The 15549-nt window shown below is 37.6% G+C and overlaps 2 protein-coding genes and 1 pseudogene across 2 annotated transcripts; 2 read left to right on the top strand and 1 right to left on the bottom strand.

Annotated features, from left to right (window-relative positions):
• The first annotated feature begins 2489 nt into the window (after positions 1-2489).
• On the top strand, positions 2490-4559 carry LOC137192486 (olfactory receptor 6C1-like). Its single transcript, XM_067603223.1, has one exon. The coding sequence runs from the start codon at positions 2585-2587 to the stop codon at positions 3527-3529; it is 945 nt and encodes a 314-aa protein (XP_067459324.1). The 5' UTR covers positions 2490-2584; the 3' UTR covers positions 3530-4559.
• Positions 4559-5901, top strand: LOC137192487 (olfactory receptor 52D1-like; annotated as a pseudogene).
• A 102-nt stretch (positions 5902-6003) lies between these two features.
• On the bottom strand, positions 6004-14552 carry LOC137192485 (GTPase IMAP family member 8-like). The gene is made up of 5 exons (XM_067603222.1): positions 14160-14552; positions 12014-12730; positions 9962-11284; positions 9808-9863; positions 6004-8699 (listed from the first exon to the last, which is right to left on the bottom strand). The coding sequence occupies exons 1-5, from the start codon at positions 14203-14205 to the stop codon at positions 8460-8462; spliced, it is 2382 nt and encodes a 793-aa protein (XP_067459323.1). The 5' UTR covers positions 14206-14552; the 3' UTR covers positions 6004-8459.
• Positions 14553-15549: the final 997 nt, after the last annotated feature.

Genomic DNA, 15549 nt, shown 5'->3' with positions numbered 1-15549 from the left:
ATACCAGTACCTGGAACTGGCTGACCTGAATGGGATGCAGCCATCATTACTGTACACCACCATACACAATCATGGTCCCCCCACACAGGTGTTTCCATTTATTCTGCCTGATGAGGCTCCTTCTCAGAACCTTGTGGGTGTGTAAATACTGTCACTGATTGACCCTCCTTGCAGTTTTGGTGCACCTGTTTTGGTGGGAAAACTTGAAAGCATAGCTGAAGTACAGGTTCTCCAAACCTAAAGACATACTACCTCATATTAAAATGACCCATATGACCCATATGCTGACCCCAGTTGGCAAGACAGCATTGTTTGGGAGTGCCTGTTACAAACTACTATAACAAAAAAGTGGAAAAATTTCTGTAACTGTTCTATAATAGTATTACTTGACCTCAGTTCTGCAACTGACACAGTAGACAATCATATCGTGATAAAGAGGTTACATGATTGGGTGGGTATATCAGGCATAGCATTGGACTGGATTTCATCTTATCTCACTGATGGAAGTTTTACTGTCTCTATTGACTCTGTGTCTGACTTCTCTCCACTCTCTTGCGGTGTCGCACAAGGTTCGCTTCTGGAGCCCCTATTATTCTCTCTATTTTTGCTGCCCTTGGGACGGATCATCAGCAGTTTTGATGTTTCTTATTATTTATATGCAGACGATATCCAACTCCACTTCTCATTCAAACCTAGTGCGTCTTTTAGGTTATCCAGGCTCTGTCTTAATGCTATTAAACAATGGATGGCAGAAAACTACCTACAGTTCAATGCTGATAAGACGGAGGTTCTGGTTTTCACCCCAGAAAAGGTTGCCCCTGTGATTATAAAAAGCATTGAGCCTCTTTCCTCCGCTGCTCACTCCAACCTGCGCAATTTAGGGGTAATATTTGATCAGTCCTCATCGTTTTACACCCATGTAAAGCAGCTTACCAGGTCTTGCTTTTTACACTTGAGAAATATCAGTAAAATGAGATCTGTAGTTTCAAGAGTTGAACTAGGAATTCTTATACATGCCTTTATTTCTTCTCACATTGACTACTGCAACGCACTATTTACCTCTCTTAGTATCTCTGCTGTCGATCGTCTGCAGACAATCCAAAATGCTGCCGCAAGACTACTCACCAGGTCAAATAGATGGTCTCACATTACACCTATACTTAAAACTCTTCGTTGGCTTCCTGTTGCTTTTAGGATTCAGTTCAAAATTCTCACTCTTACTTACAAAGCTCTGCACAGTCAGGCTCCTGCCTGTGTTGCTGACCTACTACACCCATACACATCAGCTCGCTCTCTTAGGTCAAACATGCAAAATTTGGTCTCTTTTGAGGCCGTGGCACCTAAGCATTGGAATGCTCTGCCTACACCCTTAAGGTCTGCTGATTCTGCTTATTCATTTAAAAAGCAGCTGAAAACACACCTTTTTAGACAGGCGTTTGAGTAATCCTGTAAGAAATTGACATTTTATATTTCCATGTTTTATTGTGGTTTTTTCTGTTTCTGTATTTCTTTGTGGCATCATGCTCATATAAAGCACTTTGTGACAATTGTCTGTGAAAAGCGCTGTATAAATAAATTTTACTTATTTACTTACAAAAATGATTCATATGACTGTTGTGTTTCTTCCTGACAGACAAGAGTCATAATTAACGCAGCTGCCGGAGGTCCTTCTCAGATAAATATAAACATGGTCTTTATGCTGTTGTTTCTCTTGTGAGGTCAGTCTTTATCAAGATGTTTTATCTCATAGTTACTAGATACACTTCTCTCTGGTATCCTTTAACACATATTTTTAATTTACCTCTTATATCCGGAGATATTCCTAAACAGTGGAAAGCAGTACATGTACAGCCTCTGCATAAAGGCGGTGACACCAGCATCATGTTTAGCCAAAATCTTATGCATAATTTCTAATTTCTAAATCAAATGCATAATTTCTTATCTGAGCACTGTATTTTAAACCCCCATAAGTCTGGTCTCAGACCTCGTCATTGCACTTTGACAGCCATATGTAAGGTAGTAAGTGATATAATTTGTTTGGATAAGAAGGAGTGTTGTATTACCCTGTTCATGGATTTATCAAATGCATTTGTCACAGTAGATCATACTCTTCTTTTGGACTGTTGAAGTGGATTGATTAAAGAAGAAATCACCATGAGCTCTAAGAAATTTCTGACATTTTATAGACAAAAAAAAGGATTAATCAAGAAAATAATTGAAAGATTAATTGATAAAGAGAATAATCATTCATTGCAGCCCTTTTTGACATCACTGTCCAGCTGCACTGTGCTAAAATTAGAGGACTATACATTAAAGGGGCTAAATTGTATACACTAATTACCAAAAGGTAGCATTTCATAGTGATTGTGCCATTTGAAATGCAGAGTGCTGGAGCCAAACAGCCCATTCTGAATTCCCAGCTGCTGTGTTCTTGTTGTTGTGAAAGCGATTATGAATAGATGGTGTGGAGGGAAATCAGAGTCAGAACGGACGGCACAGTGTAAGCCCTTACTCTGTAACCACCTGCTGCATGTTGGAGAGGTAGATTTTGAACATCTGAAAACTGAAGATTTGTTCTCTCATCATGGATAACATTTCTGTTGTAAGAATTTTTATTTTATCAGGGATAAATGAGACAATGAATTACAGACTCGCCATCTTCTCACTCACTTTACTGTATTACTGTGTTATTTTGTTTATCAATATCTCTCTCATCGTGATCATTATTTTAGATGAAAATCTGCATGAGCCTATGTACATCTTATTGTGCAATTTTTGCATCAATGGACTTTATGGGACGACAGGTTTCTACCCAAAATTCCTCTTAGATCTCCTGTCGTCTTCTCAAGAAATCTCATACAGTGGATGTCTTTTTCAGGCTTTTATAGTGTACTCCTTTGCTTGCAGTGAATTGTCCATTCTAGCAGTTATGGCCTACGACAGATATCTGGCTATATGTCGACCGCTGCACTACCACTCTTTGATGACGAAGAGGAGGCTCTCTCAGCTTTCCTGTTTCTCCTGGCTTACACCTTTTTGCATTATTTCCACCAGTATTCTACTAACGTCTAGATTGAGGTTATGTGGTTCAAACATTCAGAAACTCTTTTGTGTGAACTGGGTAATTGTTAAACTTGCCTGTTCTGACACTGACACTGTATCAAACAGTGTGATTGCATATGCAACAATTTTCATTTATGTGTCTCATGGGTTCTTCATCATTTGGACTTACATGCACCTTATTAAAAAATGTGTGAGGTCCACAGAAGACAGGGCAAAGTTTATGCAGACCTGTGTTCCCCATTTAGTCTCTTTAATCACATTCCTTATTGTAATAATTTTTGATCTAATGTATATGCGATTTGGCTCCAGAGATTTACCTCAAAGCCTCCAAAACTTCATCGCTATAGAATTTCTCCTTATTCCTCCATTTATGAATCCTCTGATATATGGATTTAAACTGACCAAAATACGAAATAGGATTCTGGGTTTAGTTTATGTTAAAAGAAAATCATCTATGAAGAAGTAATGCAACAGATGTAATGTATATAGGGTGTATAACTGAAGCCAATTTGCAGATTAATGTATGTGCTTTAAGATAAATTACGATGTCTGTTTTCCTCAAGATATCTGCAAAATGTGTCCCAGTCTGTTCCACATGTATGAGGAAGGATGGCCTTGTTATATGCTTACTAATAAGTGTGTAACCCTTTAAATTTGTTAATTTGATGTCTAGTATGCTCTTTGTAACTTGTATGAATATATGGATATGTTTTTGTTCTGCTCTTGTATGAAATGCAATTAGTGTCTTTTAATACAGGAAATTTGTCACACTACATCATATGAAATAGTATGCCCTAAAACACACACACACCTGTCTTACACACCCGTTTTTAGTAATTTTGTAAGCAAAAACACTTAATATTTGCTGGTTGCAGTTTCTCAAATTTGAGGATTTGAAGCCTTTCTGTGTCATACAAGATAGTAAACTGAATATCTTTAGATCTCTGACTGTTGAACTGGACTGATGAAAGAAGTCACCATGAACTCTAAGAAATTACAACAGGCATTTTTTTTTTTACTATTTTTTGACATTTTATAGACAAAACAAAAAAGATTAATTGATTAATCAAGAAAACAATTGGAAGATAAATCGATAAGGAGAATAATCATAAGTTGCACTTCTATTTGACATCATTGTCCAGCTGCACTGCCCTAAAATTAGAGGACTATGTATTAAAGGGGCTAAAAATGTATGCATGGATTACTAAAAGGTAGCATTTCGTAATGACTGAGCCATTTGAAATGCAGAGTGCTGGAGCCAAACAGACCAGTCTGAATTCCCAGCTGTTATGTTGTTGTTGTGAAAGCAATCAATAGATGGTGTAGAGGGAGATCAGTGTCAGAACAGACAGCACGGTGTAAGCCTTTACTCTGCAACCACCTGTTGCATGTTGGAGAGGTAGAATTTGAACATCTGAAAACTGAAGATTTGTTCTCTAATCATGGATAATGTTTCTGTTGTGAGAATTTTTATCTTATCAGGGATAATGAGACAATGAATTACAGACTCACCATCTTCTCACTCACTTTACTGTATTACTTTGTCATTTTGTTTGTCAATGTCTCTCTTATCATGATCCTTATCTTAAATGAAATTCTGCATGAGCCTGTGTACATCTTATGCAGTTTTTGGATCAATCTCATACAGTGGATGTCTTTTTCAGGCTTTTATAATGTACTCATTTGCTTGCAGTGATTTGTCCATTCTAGCAGTTATGGCCTACGACAGATATCTGGCTATATGTCCACTGCTGCACTACCACTCTTTGATGACGAAGAGGAGGCTCTCTCAGCTTTCCTGTTTCTCCTGGCTTACACCTTTTTGCATTTTTTCCATCAGTATTCTACTAACGTCTAGATTGAGGTTATGTGGTTCAAACATTGAGAAACACTTTTGTGTGAACTGGGAAATTGTTAAACTTGCCTGTTCTGACACTGACACCGTTTCAAACAGTGTGATTGCATATGCAACAATTTTCATTTATGTGTCTCATGGGTTCTTCATCATTTGGACTTATATGCACCTTATTAAAAATGTGTGAGACAGAAGACAGGGCAAAGTTTATGCAGACCTGTGTGCCCCCATTTAATTTCTTCAATCACATTCCTTGTTGTAATAATTTTTGATTTGATATATAAGAGATTTGGCTCCAGAGATTTACCTCAAAGCCTCCAAAACTTCATCGCTAAAGAATTCCTCCTTATTCCTCCAGTTTTGAATCCTCTGATATATGGATTTAAACTGACCAAAATCCCAATTAGGATTCTGGGTTTAGTTTATGTTAAAAGAAAATTATCTATGAAGAAGTAAAGCAACAGATGTAATGTATATAGGGTGTATAACTGAAGCCAATTTGCAGATCAATGTATGTGCTTTAAGATATATTATGATGTCTGTTTTCTGAAGATGTCTGCAAAATGTGTCCCAGTCTGTTCCACATGTATGAGGCAGGCCTCGATATATGCTTACTAATAAAGTGTGTAACCCTTCAAATTTTGTTAATTTGATGTCTAATATGCTCTTTGTAACTTGTATGAATATATGGATATGTTTTTGTCCTGCTTTTGGATGAAATACAGTTAGTGTCTTTTAACACAGGAAATTTGTCACACTACATTATACAAAATAGTATATCCTAAAACGCACACACCTGTATTATACACTGGCATGTGCACACATACAGTATACACACATTACATACAATATTTTTTTTTAATTATTTTAAACATTTAACTCTTGTCTTGTTTTTCTTCTTGTTTTTACATCATAGTATATCACAGCCCGTAAATTCTTATTCTTATAAAACACACAATACAACAAAGGCATCAAGAGACACAGATAAGGAACATATGATAAAGATGGCGATAAAAAGTTAAAACAGTAAAAAGCCAAAGCCAGTAAAATAATGAAAACTTAAGAGCAAATAAAAACAGCTAAAATTTAAAACAAACCAAGTAACTAAAACAAGAACAGCTGGTAGTGAAAAAGGATTAAATTTAAAATTTAAAGTGTCCTAACAATAAAAATGAAGTAAGTTTTAGATTGTTCTTCATATTATTCAAGGTTGTAGGTGTGCAGTAAGAAAAACTGGATTTTCCAAGCTCAGTAAAAACAGCCATCACCTTCAGTGTAATCTAATCATTTGAGCATGTTTGATAAGGGCCTGCATTACAAGACAGCAGCAAGGGGATGTGATGGGGTAAAAAAAAAAAATCAGTAAGGGTTTTATTTATTTATAGAGCCCTTACTAGAAACAATGTCTATCACAGAGCCTTACAGAGAGGGAGGGCCACCCAACCTTAGTATACAGCTCAAAATGGTGAGTATCATCATTATCACTGGTAATAAATAGTGCAGCGTAATAAACAGTATCAAAAGGCTTAAGAGTCACAGCTGAAGCATGCATGTATAAAATGTCACCATAACCCAGGACTGATAAAGCTGCCTCAACAAACGTCCTTCTACAATGCAGAGGAAATTATGTTTTATTCCTGTAGAAGAAACCAATTTTTTGTCTTGAATTGCTCACCAGTATAGTCACATTATATTTTAATACCTTTTCATCAATCCAAATTTCAAGATACTTGTACTCCATGACCCTTTCGATATTTGTACCATTTTCAGTAGAGATGATGAGGTTATTATAATCGATATTTATGGCTCTGATGAAAAACACAAATTTAGTTATCTTTCTTAGAACTAAATTATGGATATTGAGTGCAATTTCTAAATCAGCAAAGCAGTGTTGGACAGATTTTACAGCAGAATTTACAGCATAAGCAATGCCATACAAGATAGTGTCATCAGCATAAAGATGTATATTACATTCAGTTACAGCTGAAACAATATCATTTATGTAAAGAGTGAACATAACAGGCCCAAAAACTGAGCCTTGTGGGACACCTTTTGCAATTTGAACAACACTGACGTCTGCCCATGAGGTAAATCTGAAAACATTTATAAGCAATTTCATCAAATCTGATACTATGAAGCCTTTTTAAAAGCAAATGCATGATCAAGTGTAAGGAATGCCTTTGAAAGATCAATAAAAGGAGCTGCACAGTGTTTCTTTCTATTTAAAACAAGAGTGGCGGCAGTAACAGTGCTGTGCTTTTCTCTAAAACCAGATTGGTGTATGCTTAGAACAGAAAGTGCTGAGAGGAATGATTTAATCTGATCATTTACTAGAGATTTTAGTATTTTTGCTATGTATGACAATTTAGAGATACGCCTATCATTGTAAAGCTCGGCAGTTCCACCACCTTTATGTAATGGAGTTACATACAAGCAGCCTTCCAGACCTTAGGAACTGTACCGTTTATTAAATTGATATAGTTATAATATACTGTTTAGTGGATTAATATTGCCACAGAGTTCTTTTAAATAATCAGAGACAGAACTCAACCATTTTAAGTTAAAATCACTCAATAAAATCATCTATGAATTTTTATATGGAGCTAAAAGTTCAGCTATTGCATCAACAGCTGAGGAGGAATCAGTAGAAGGTCTGTACACAGCAACCACAATAACAGAATTATTATGTGCAATACACATATTCAGAGCCAACATTTTTCTACTGTGATACAGTATACAGTATAAGTAAAATGAGCTCGTGTAAATGGCCACACCTCCTCCTCTTGAGTTTCTATCCATTCTAAAGAGGTTATAATCATCCAAGGCAAACTCTGCTAAGATGAAATAACTCTGATTATTTTTTAGGGTTATTTATTCAGACTTGACAAAGCTTCTCTAGAGCTACAGAAAACATTATACAATTGTATTCACAGGCTGACCAGTACTCCCCATGAGTTTTAAACTGAATTCATTAATGCACATACTATAAAAAAGGTTACACCTCAAAATCACAGAATCCTTACAGTCTACAGCCCTTACGCCCACAGTAAACCAGCACAGATGTTATCATCTATTTTGGCTCATCAGAACTCTTGTCTATGATGTGTTTTTGATTGAACTTTAACCTGCAACATTGCAAGGCTCTCCGATGTCCAGCCAGTTTGAGGGAAGGGAGGGATCGACCTCTGTTTCAGGAAATACTGATCGATTATTCAGACTCTTGTTCATGTTACTGCTCAGAAAAATCATTAAAAAAGTAGAAAGGGCGGGGGTGCTTGCTTGCAGTGAGTGCATGGACAATAATGAAGGTTTATGGCAATAAAGTGACAAAGAAGCTGTGTATTTTAAAACTTGTGAAAGGCTGTTGTGAGTCCAATCATTACCGAACAGTGATAAGTTTACAAATCTCTAAAAAATCTGAATGAAAGCAAAAATCTAGATAGATATATGTATAGATGGACACCTTAGCCGTGCATACTCTTGCCCAAACGTTTTGAAGAATTTTACATTCAATATGTCTCAGAAGCCTCATGGTAGAGACTCACTTGCTGCCGCTGTCTGACCCCATTTTCTTCTCCTGGGGCCAGGCTCCCTGGACCAGTAAGCTCCCCAGCAGAGCCCCTACTGCAGCCCCGATAGCTGACCGGGCCCTCAACTCTGTAGTGACTTTGTAGTAGCCAGCAATCGCCCCAACTGCAGCCCCCAGCGCAGCACCTCCAGCTCTCAGCGATGACAGAGTCGAGTACGTCTCAGGTTGCCACATTTGGTTTATGGTCTCTCTCTGTGGAAAACAGATTCATAACTGCTTTATTAATATATGACTATAATATATGAGTTATTAATGAATGACTGCACAGTATCTTACAAATTGGTCATAATATGTACTTTGGTTGTAGTACTAATAATATTGAAATTGATCAGTGGGGACATGGTTGTTATTAAAAAGAAAGTTGACTGTATTGGGTTAACTGTTCACATGAAGGATGTGTCTCCAACACTTTGGACCCAATTTAAGCATGGGCTTCCTCAAAAAACAAAAAAAAAGATTATTTAAGATAGTTAGACCTGCCTAAATAGAGCCAAAGATAATTAGACTGATTCAAAATGCTGTTGACCCATGCAGATCCAAATACAGAGAGAACACCAACACTGGCAGCCTCATGATGCTCCACCAGTTAATGGGTGTATTTCTTTGCACTTCACAGCTGATACTCTCCTCGCCTTTAAAGACATCAGACATATTGACCCAAGAAACGTGGCAATAGACCAAGACCCTATGTGGACCAGAATAGAATAAATATAACTTGGACTCAAAAATTGTTGTTGACTTCAGTCCTTACATTTTTATGTGCACAGGTTTGTATGCTTGACTTTTCATCAAAAAAAAGTATTTTCCATAATCCAGTTTTTGCCATGCAAGTGGTGTAGCTCAAGGCATGGTGACATTGTTTGATGTTTTGGTCCAGAGTGAAAGGTCTTCACAGATGTTGGATGGATTGCATTCAGGAACAGGCATTCATGATCCCAAGAGGACAAACCTTCATGACTTACCACTGAATGCATATCATAATTTCTCTAGTTCAATACAAATGCTTCAAAAACGAATGAAGGATACCATTTAGATGTGCTGTGGATATTCATGATACTGACATCTTTTGATGGAAACAAACTCCACAGAGCACTGAGTCTTATTGATATGGTTTAGTTATTGTGTACTCAAGGTCAGACTGGTTCAGCAAAACTAACCCTAACTTCTCCAGCTAAAATGAACAAACTCAGGCTTTGTGACATAATTATAAACACATTACAAATAGGTCACTTGTCTTACACTCCTTGCATAATGCATTAATTATTTTCCAAAATTGTTGGAAATGTCCATTTTCACCAACCTTCTCATGTGGCCGCATGGTGTCAGTGTCCTGCCTTTTCTGTTCTGTCTCTGTAACTGAAAAGAGGTTAGTGGCATCAGTCAATCAAGAGGAGACCCATCATTTGCTTAACAACACCAGACTCTGGATAATTTCTGTCAGGCTCAGTACTCACTTGGTTTAGTGGTGTCTCCACTGTGATTCGCAGGCACTGTGAATGGCCATTTCTGTTGTCTGCTGAGCTCCGCAAGTGTCTTGAGGTTCATCATTGTTTTCGTGTGGTGGTGCACAGTGTCAGTTTCTTTTTTCTGTATTTGCATCTGTGTCCCTTCAATATTGGCTTTCAACGCCTTCTTTGCATCTTCATTGCTTCTCTTCAGCTCTCCAATTGTCTCTTTGAGCTCTTTCACTTCTCTTTTGTGATCCACCATCATTTGGTCCAGTGCTTCGTCTTTGTTTTTACATAGTTTCATTAAGGCTGCGATCTCTTGCTCGTGTTTCTTTGGCGCTGTCTCTTTTACCTCGCTGCTTTCCTTCATTGCTTTTATCACATCATCTTTCTCAGCACATCTTTCACCCAGGCTTGTTATCATTTTTTGTTTCTCCATATTGACTTGTTTGAGCTGGTTGTTTTCCCTCTCAGCCTCCTTTAATTTTATACCAATCTCTTCTTCATGGTCTTTCTTTCGTCTCTCTTCTGCCTCCCTCTCCATCTCTGTTGTCACCTTCAGAGTTTCAATCTGCTTATCTTTCTCCATAGCTGTCTTAATCATGTCCTCTATCATTCTCTCCTTCTCCTCAACTGTTTGCTTTAGGAGATCATTTTCTTCCTTCACCTTCATGAGCTGTTGTGCAATCATTTTGGAGCTCTGATTCAGCTTTCTGTTGCTTTCTTGGACTTTCATGAAACTACTCAGCAAGTATCTACTATCATTTTCCACCTCAGTTTCCTCAATCTTCGCCAGCAGATCTCCCACCTGAATGTCTCCAACTTTGTTTGAGTTATTAAAAACATGGTATCTATTCCCACATTTGTCAACCAACCACTGTAGGGCAGGCCATCTCTCAATGTGCTCCTCAATGGGAGTGAAGCCCAGTTTTTCTCCCCACATGAACAGCACAATGGTTCGAGTCCATACCCAAGCTCCGAGCACGCTCAAGTGTTCCTCCACTTTTAGCCGGTCGGTTTCAGTGTAGGTCTCGTCGCTACGTACAACCACGAGGACAGCATGAGGATTATATATAGATGCACTGTCGGTAATTTGCTGTTGAACTTCCTGTGGAGTGTCCTCAGAGCAGTATCTCCCATTCCAGCCAGGAGTATCAACCACAGTGACTCGCTTTTTGTGAACGTCACCCTGTCTCTCAGTACATTGGGATGTTGGATGTCTGGCTTGAAAGACTTCATCGCCAACAATGATGTTTCCAGCTGAGCTCTTTCCAACCTGCTTTGGTCCCACAATCAGAATTCGAAGCATAGAAATCGGAGGGTACTCTCCTGAGTCAAAAAATAATAATAATCAGGATTTAGACAACAAGAATACATTTTTGTCTGAGAAAAATCTCATGTTTGGATGCACAAAAAGAAAATTACATAAGGATCTGTGAGGACAGGTAAGGCGTTCCCAAACTCTCAAAAGGGGAAAGCTTTAAGAAACTTAAGTTGTTTGACATTACTTGCTAGAACCATAAAATTGATGTAATTTGAGTTTATTTTTATTTAACAACCTTTTTGTACCATGTCCATTTAAACCTGCAATAACTGGTTGGCCACTTGGGGGCAGCGGAAACAAGCTGTGAACACAACACTGACATATTATCTTTTAATTTGATGTGGTGAACTTAGCAAATCTTTGAATATTTACACGTCCAGCAGTTACGGAGTGTTTTTTGTCCATCTGGCAAGTTTAAGCCCAATATTCACTCTCTTTTAACTTTATTTTTGGTCTGCACCAACTCCTGAGTGAAATATCTGTCTGTCTGCTGTTTGGTGCTGGCCAGGTTGCGTACAGTGGGTTTATCTGACCTTTTTTTTCTGCTGAAAACAGCTGCCTGTGAGCTGTGAGACTGAACCAAAAGAGTAAAGTTGTAGGCCAAAACAAAACAAACAAACAAACAAAAAAAAAGCACTAAAAATGGCTAAAATGCTCTGTAGAGGTGAGTAGAGACAGTCATTTGATCCATTCTTATAAAAGTATTGATAATAGCTGTTTTGAGTGATGCTTACCCATTAGAGATCTGAGTGTATTTCTGGCGTTTTGCACATTCATTCGCCTCAGAGTCACCCTCTCTTCTACCGCTTTCCTTTCCCTCTCAGTTATTCTCGTGACTTCCTCATTTGTAGTCACATAACCAGCTCCTCCTGCCTTTGCATTTCCTGCCACCATTGCATCGATCTTCTCCAAAAGCTCTGCAACCTGACTGTCGTCATCTTTTCCCCAAGTGCTTGTGTCTAGAATGTGGTACCTATGTCCACACTTGTCCAAACCCTCCTTGAGAAACCGATGTCTTGCAATGAAATCCTCCACAGACGCTCCCCTCAGTCTCTCACATCTGGTGAATATTACTATTGTGTTTCTCCACAGTGTGCCATTAAGCAGCTCCAGAGGTCCCTCAACTGTCCACTCCTTGCCTCGGTGAGAGCCCACAGGTATGACTATGAGGACAGCGTGAGGTCCTGGTGGACACATGGACATGCAAGTTGCCATGTTCACATTCACCAGGCCGGGGTCACAGACAGAATAGTGGATCCACCTTTCAGGGGTGTTGACCACAATGATTCGGCGCCCATCGCCAAGAACACCCTGTCTCCGGACGCACATCTTCACATCTCTGCTGATGTCAAACATCTTTCGGCCGAGGATGGTATTACCTGTTGAACTCTTCTCCAGCCAGTCGTGCCCCAGGAGGACAATCCTCAGCTCCTGAAGACAGTGTTTGCCTCCTGGTGGGAGACAAGGCTTCAGCAACAGTGAAGATACTGTATGTCATTGTATTTTAGTCCTACCTTAACACAGGTGTTGCAAATGGTGATTATGCTGAAAACTAGGGCTTCAACAAACAGTTATTTTCATTATCAGTTAATCTGCCATTTATTTTTCTTGATTAATCGTTTAATTGTTTAGTATACAGTCAAAAAAATAGTGAAAATGCCTGTTATAATTTCCCAGAGTCAAGGGTGACGTCTTAGATGTCTTGTTTTGTTCAGCCAACAAATCCAAAGATTTTCAATTTACTACCATGTATGACAAAAAAAAGCATTAATTCATCACTGAGAAAGTGAAACTTGTGGATTTTTGGCATTTTTGCTTAAAAAAAAGACACAATTATTCGATCATCACAACAGTCACAGATTCATTTTCTGTCAGTCATCTAATCGATTAATCGACTAATTGTTGCAGCTCTGAGTAAATGATTATTTTTTGAAAAATACAATTTTTTTGCAATGAACTTCAAAGCGCCTGTTCTTGAGATTGAAAGGTCATTCTCGACTGTGAAACAATAAATGGACATTGTGATTGTTCTGTTAACAGTTGTGTTCAAGGTCAAGAATCAACTTTCTATTTCAACTTTTAAACTAACATTGACAATAAGTCCTTAAATCACTCAGAAAAGTTGAAATTTGAATTTTTACAATTCAATGACAACTGGAGCTGCTGCTGAAGATGATGATGATCATCATCCCGAATAGCTACTAAACGGACCTTGTTATAAGATTGTATTAGCAATCAGTAATAGCAATCAATTCTTACAGGAAGAAACAACGATAAATCAATTAATAGTTTGAAAACTGCTTTGTAAGCATCATCTGTTACTACAGCTTTCTGTTTGTGGTTTTAATTACAAGGTCATCAGTGAAGGTATTTACAGCTCCAACCCTGAAAGTTGAGATAGTGTTTAGAGTATCTTTTATGATAACTTAGTCATCCGCACCCAGGAAGCCATAAAAGTTTAAATCTTCTGCTGTAGCTTTTCCATAGGTTGTTGGTACATTTGGTTGTAGCCTGAATGCATGGCCTGTCATCCAAAAGTGCTATTGGAAAAGAACAGAGGAGCGTCTTTGCTAAATTGGTTTAGGTCATTCAAAGCGTCTATCGCAAAAGAACAGCTAAGTACATCTCTACAATTTTGATCATAAGCTTCAGAACAGCTACTAAAAGGACTTTTTTATGAGATTGTATTAGCAAGTCTGTGTTCTTAGTCTCCCTTCATTGACAAACATAAACTTAAACATAAAACTACCATAAAACTAAACAACTTTAATTCTGTCATATAAGTGTTACAAAGACTATATAAATAAATGCTGCAGTTTATACTCAAAGTGTTTATATCTTGACTTTAACTGTGAGAGCAAATGTAATTCAACAACATACCTTTCCGTGTTTGTGCTCTGTGGGTCACTGAAACCTTCTCCTCCATCTTTTATCCTGTTGAAATATTCACTCCAAGTGGAATCAAAACTCTCGGTCCTCAGTGTCGACCTATGCTTTAACATTTGAATCAGCTTTCTTCTCGTGCAGTCAAAGTCCAGCCAACCAAAGTAGTCATAAAACTCTTAACTCTGAGGTTACATATCAGATGTAATTATATAACACAGTAAACAATGTAATTAAATAATAATAATAATGATATTTAATTAAAGTTACTGTTTTCAATCAGCTTCTTACTATGATTGACACAACGTCAATGTAATGTCGTCTGAAGTGATGGAAACACCACTATGTCTGCATATGTGAGTGGCTCCATTGAAAGAAAGCAATGTCACATATCAGCATCAACAATCAGGATTTAGTGACATTTGAATCAAAATATGACAGTTCTGGGGTTGCTTGGTGACTGTCGCTCAAATATAATCAAACCACACCCACACAGTGCTGATGTAGCAGGTTAGCTGAGATTTTAAATATTAAAGTCCCCTTCCACTCAAAAATGACTTTTTCTTCTTGTTCCTTCCCTTTGATGTTGGTGCTTCACTGTAAAGATGTTTTCACAGTTATCTGCCGAATGTGGGATGTTTCTCTGTGCTCACCTTTAATCTGAGTTTAAGACGTGTGCCTACAAGCATGATTTGTGACATCACAGCTAGTTTGGAGCCAATTGTGGTCCAGTATCCAGTTTACACAAGTGTGATGTGGAAACCTGGAGCCTCCAGTGCACAAACACTGAGACTGCACTTTACAGTGAAGAAGGAGACATCTTGTGTCCAGCAGGAAAACTTTTGAAATGAAAAATATTTGCATATTCATAGATTCTGGATCTTTGATGAGAGAAAAGGAGCAGGTTATTTTTTTGAATTTCTAACAAGGTTACTGAACTTTTTTTTGTGGAAAAAAAACAATTATTCAAAGCAGAATATTTTTATTTGTCTTAAACATGTCTGGAAGGGATCTTTAAAGCTATAAGCTACTTTGGAGCATATTATAACAAAATAAATAAAACTTACTTGCATACTGTAGCTTTAAGTAGGAGACATCTTGCATCCAGCAGTTTAATTTGTAGAATATTTGCAGATTTTGGATTTTTCAATGTGGAAGGAGGAGATATAATTTTAAGAATTTTGAACAAGTTAACTGAACTTTTTTGTGGAAAACCCGTATCAGGCACAAATTATTCAAAACAGAGAATCTTTATATGTCTTAAAACATGTCTGGAGGGAATCTTTAATAAATAATGCAAGGTTATGTTTTGTTTTTGTTTTTTTTTATCCCACACTTTGATTGTTGCTTATTTAGTCAAATATTTAATATATTGAATAACTTAAAG

Source organism: Thunnus thynnus, chromosome 11 (assembly GCF_963924715.1).
Source record: "Thunnus thynnus chromosome 11, fThuThy2.1, whole genome shotgun sequence".
NCBI classification, from domain to species: domain Eukaryota; kingdom Metazoa; phylum Chordata; class Actinopteri; order Scombriformes; family Scombridae; genus Thunnus; species Thunnus thynnus.
Note: the sequence above shows the minus strand (reverse complement) of the source record. Positions and strands in the feature narration are given on the sequence as shown.

What these genes read in the sequence shown, in the direction of transcription:
- LOC137192486 (XM_067603223.1), top strand. Translation starts at nt 2,585, where the DNA reads ATGGATAACATTTCTGTTGTAAGAATTTTTATTTTATCAGGGATAAAT.
- LOC137192485 (XM_067603222.1), bottom strand. Translation starts at nt 14,205, where the DNA reads ATGGAGGAGAAGGTTTCAGTGACCCACAGAGCACAAACACGGAAAG. An exon ending in CAGAGCACAAACACGGAAAG is followed by an intron (nt 12,731 to 14,159) that starts GTATGTTGTTGA and finishes GTCTCCCACCAG; the next exon opens with GAGGCAAACACTGTCTTCAG. An exon ending in TACACTCAGATCTCTAATGG is followed by an intron (nt 11,285 to 12,013) that starts GTAAGCATCACT and finishes TTTTTGACTCAG; the next exon opens with GAGAGTACCCTCCGATTTCT.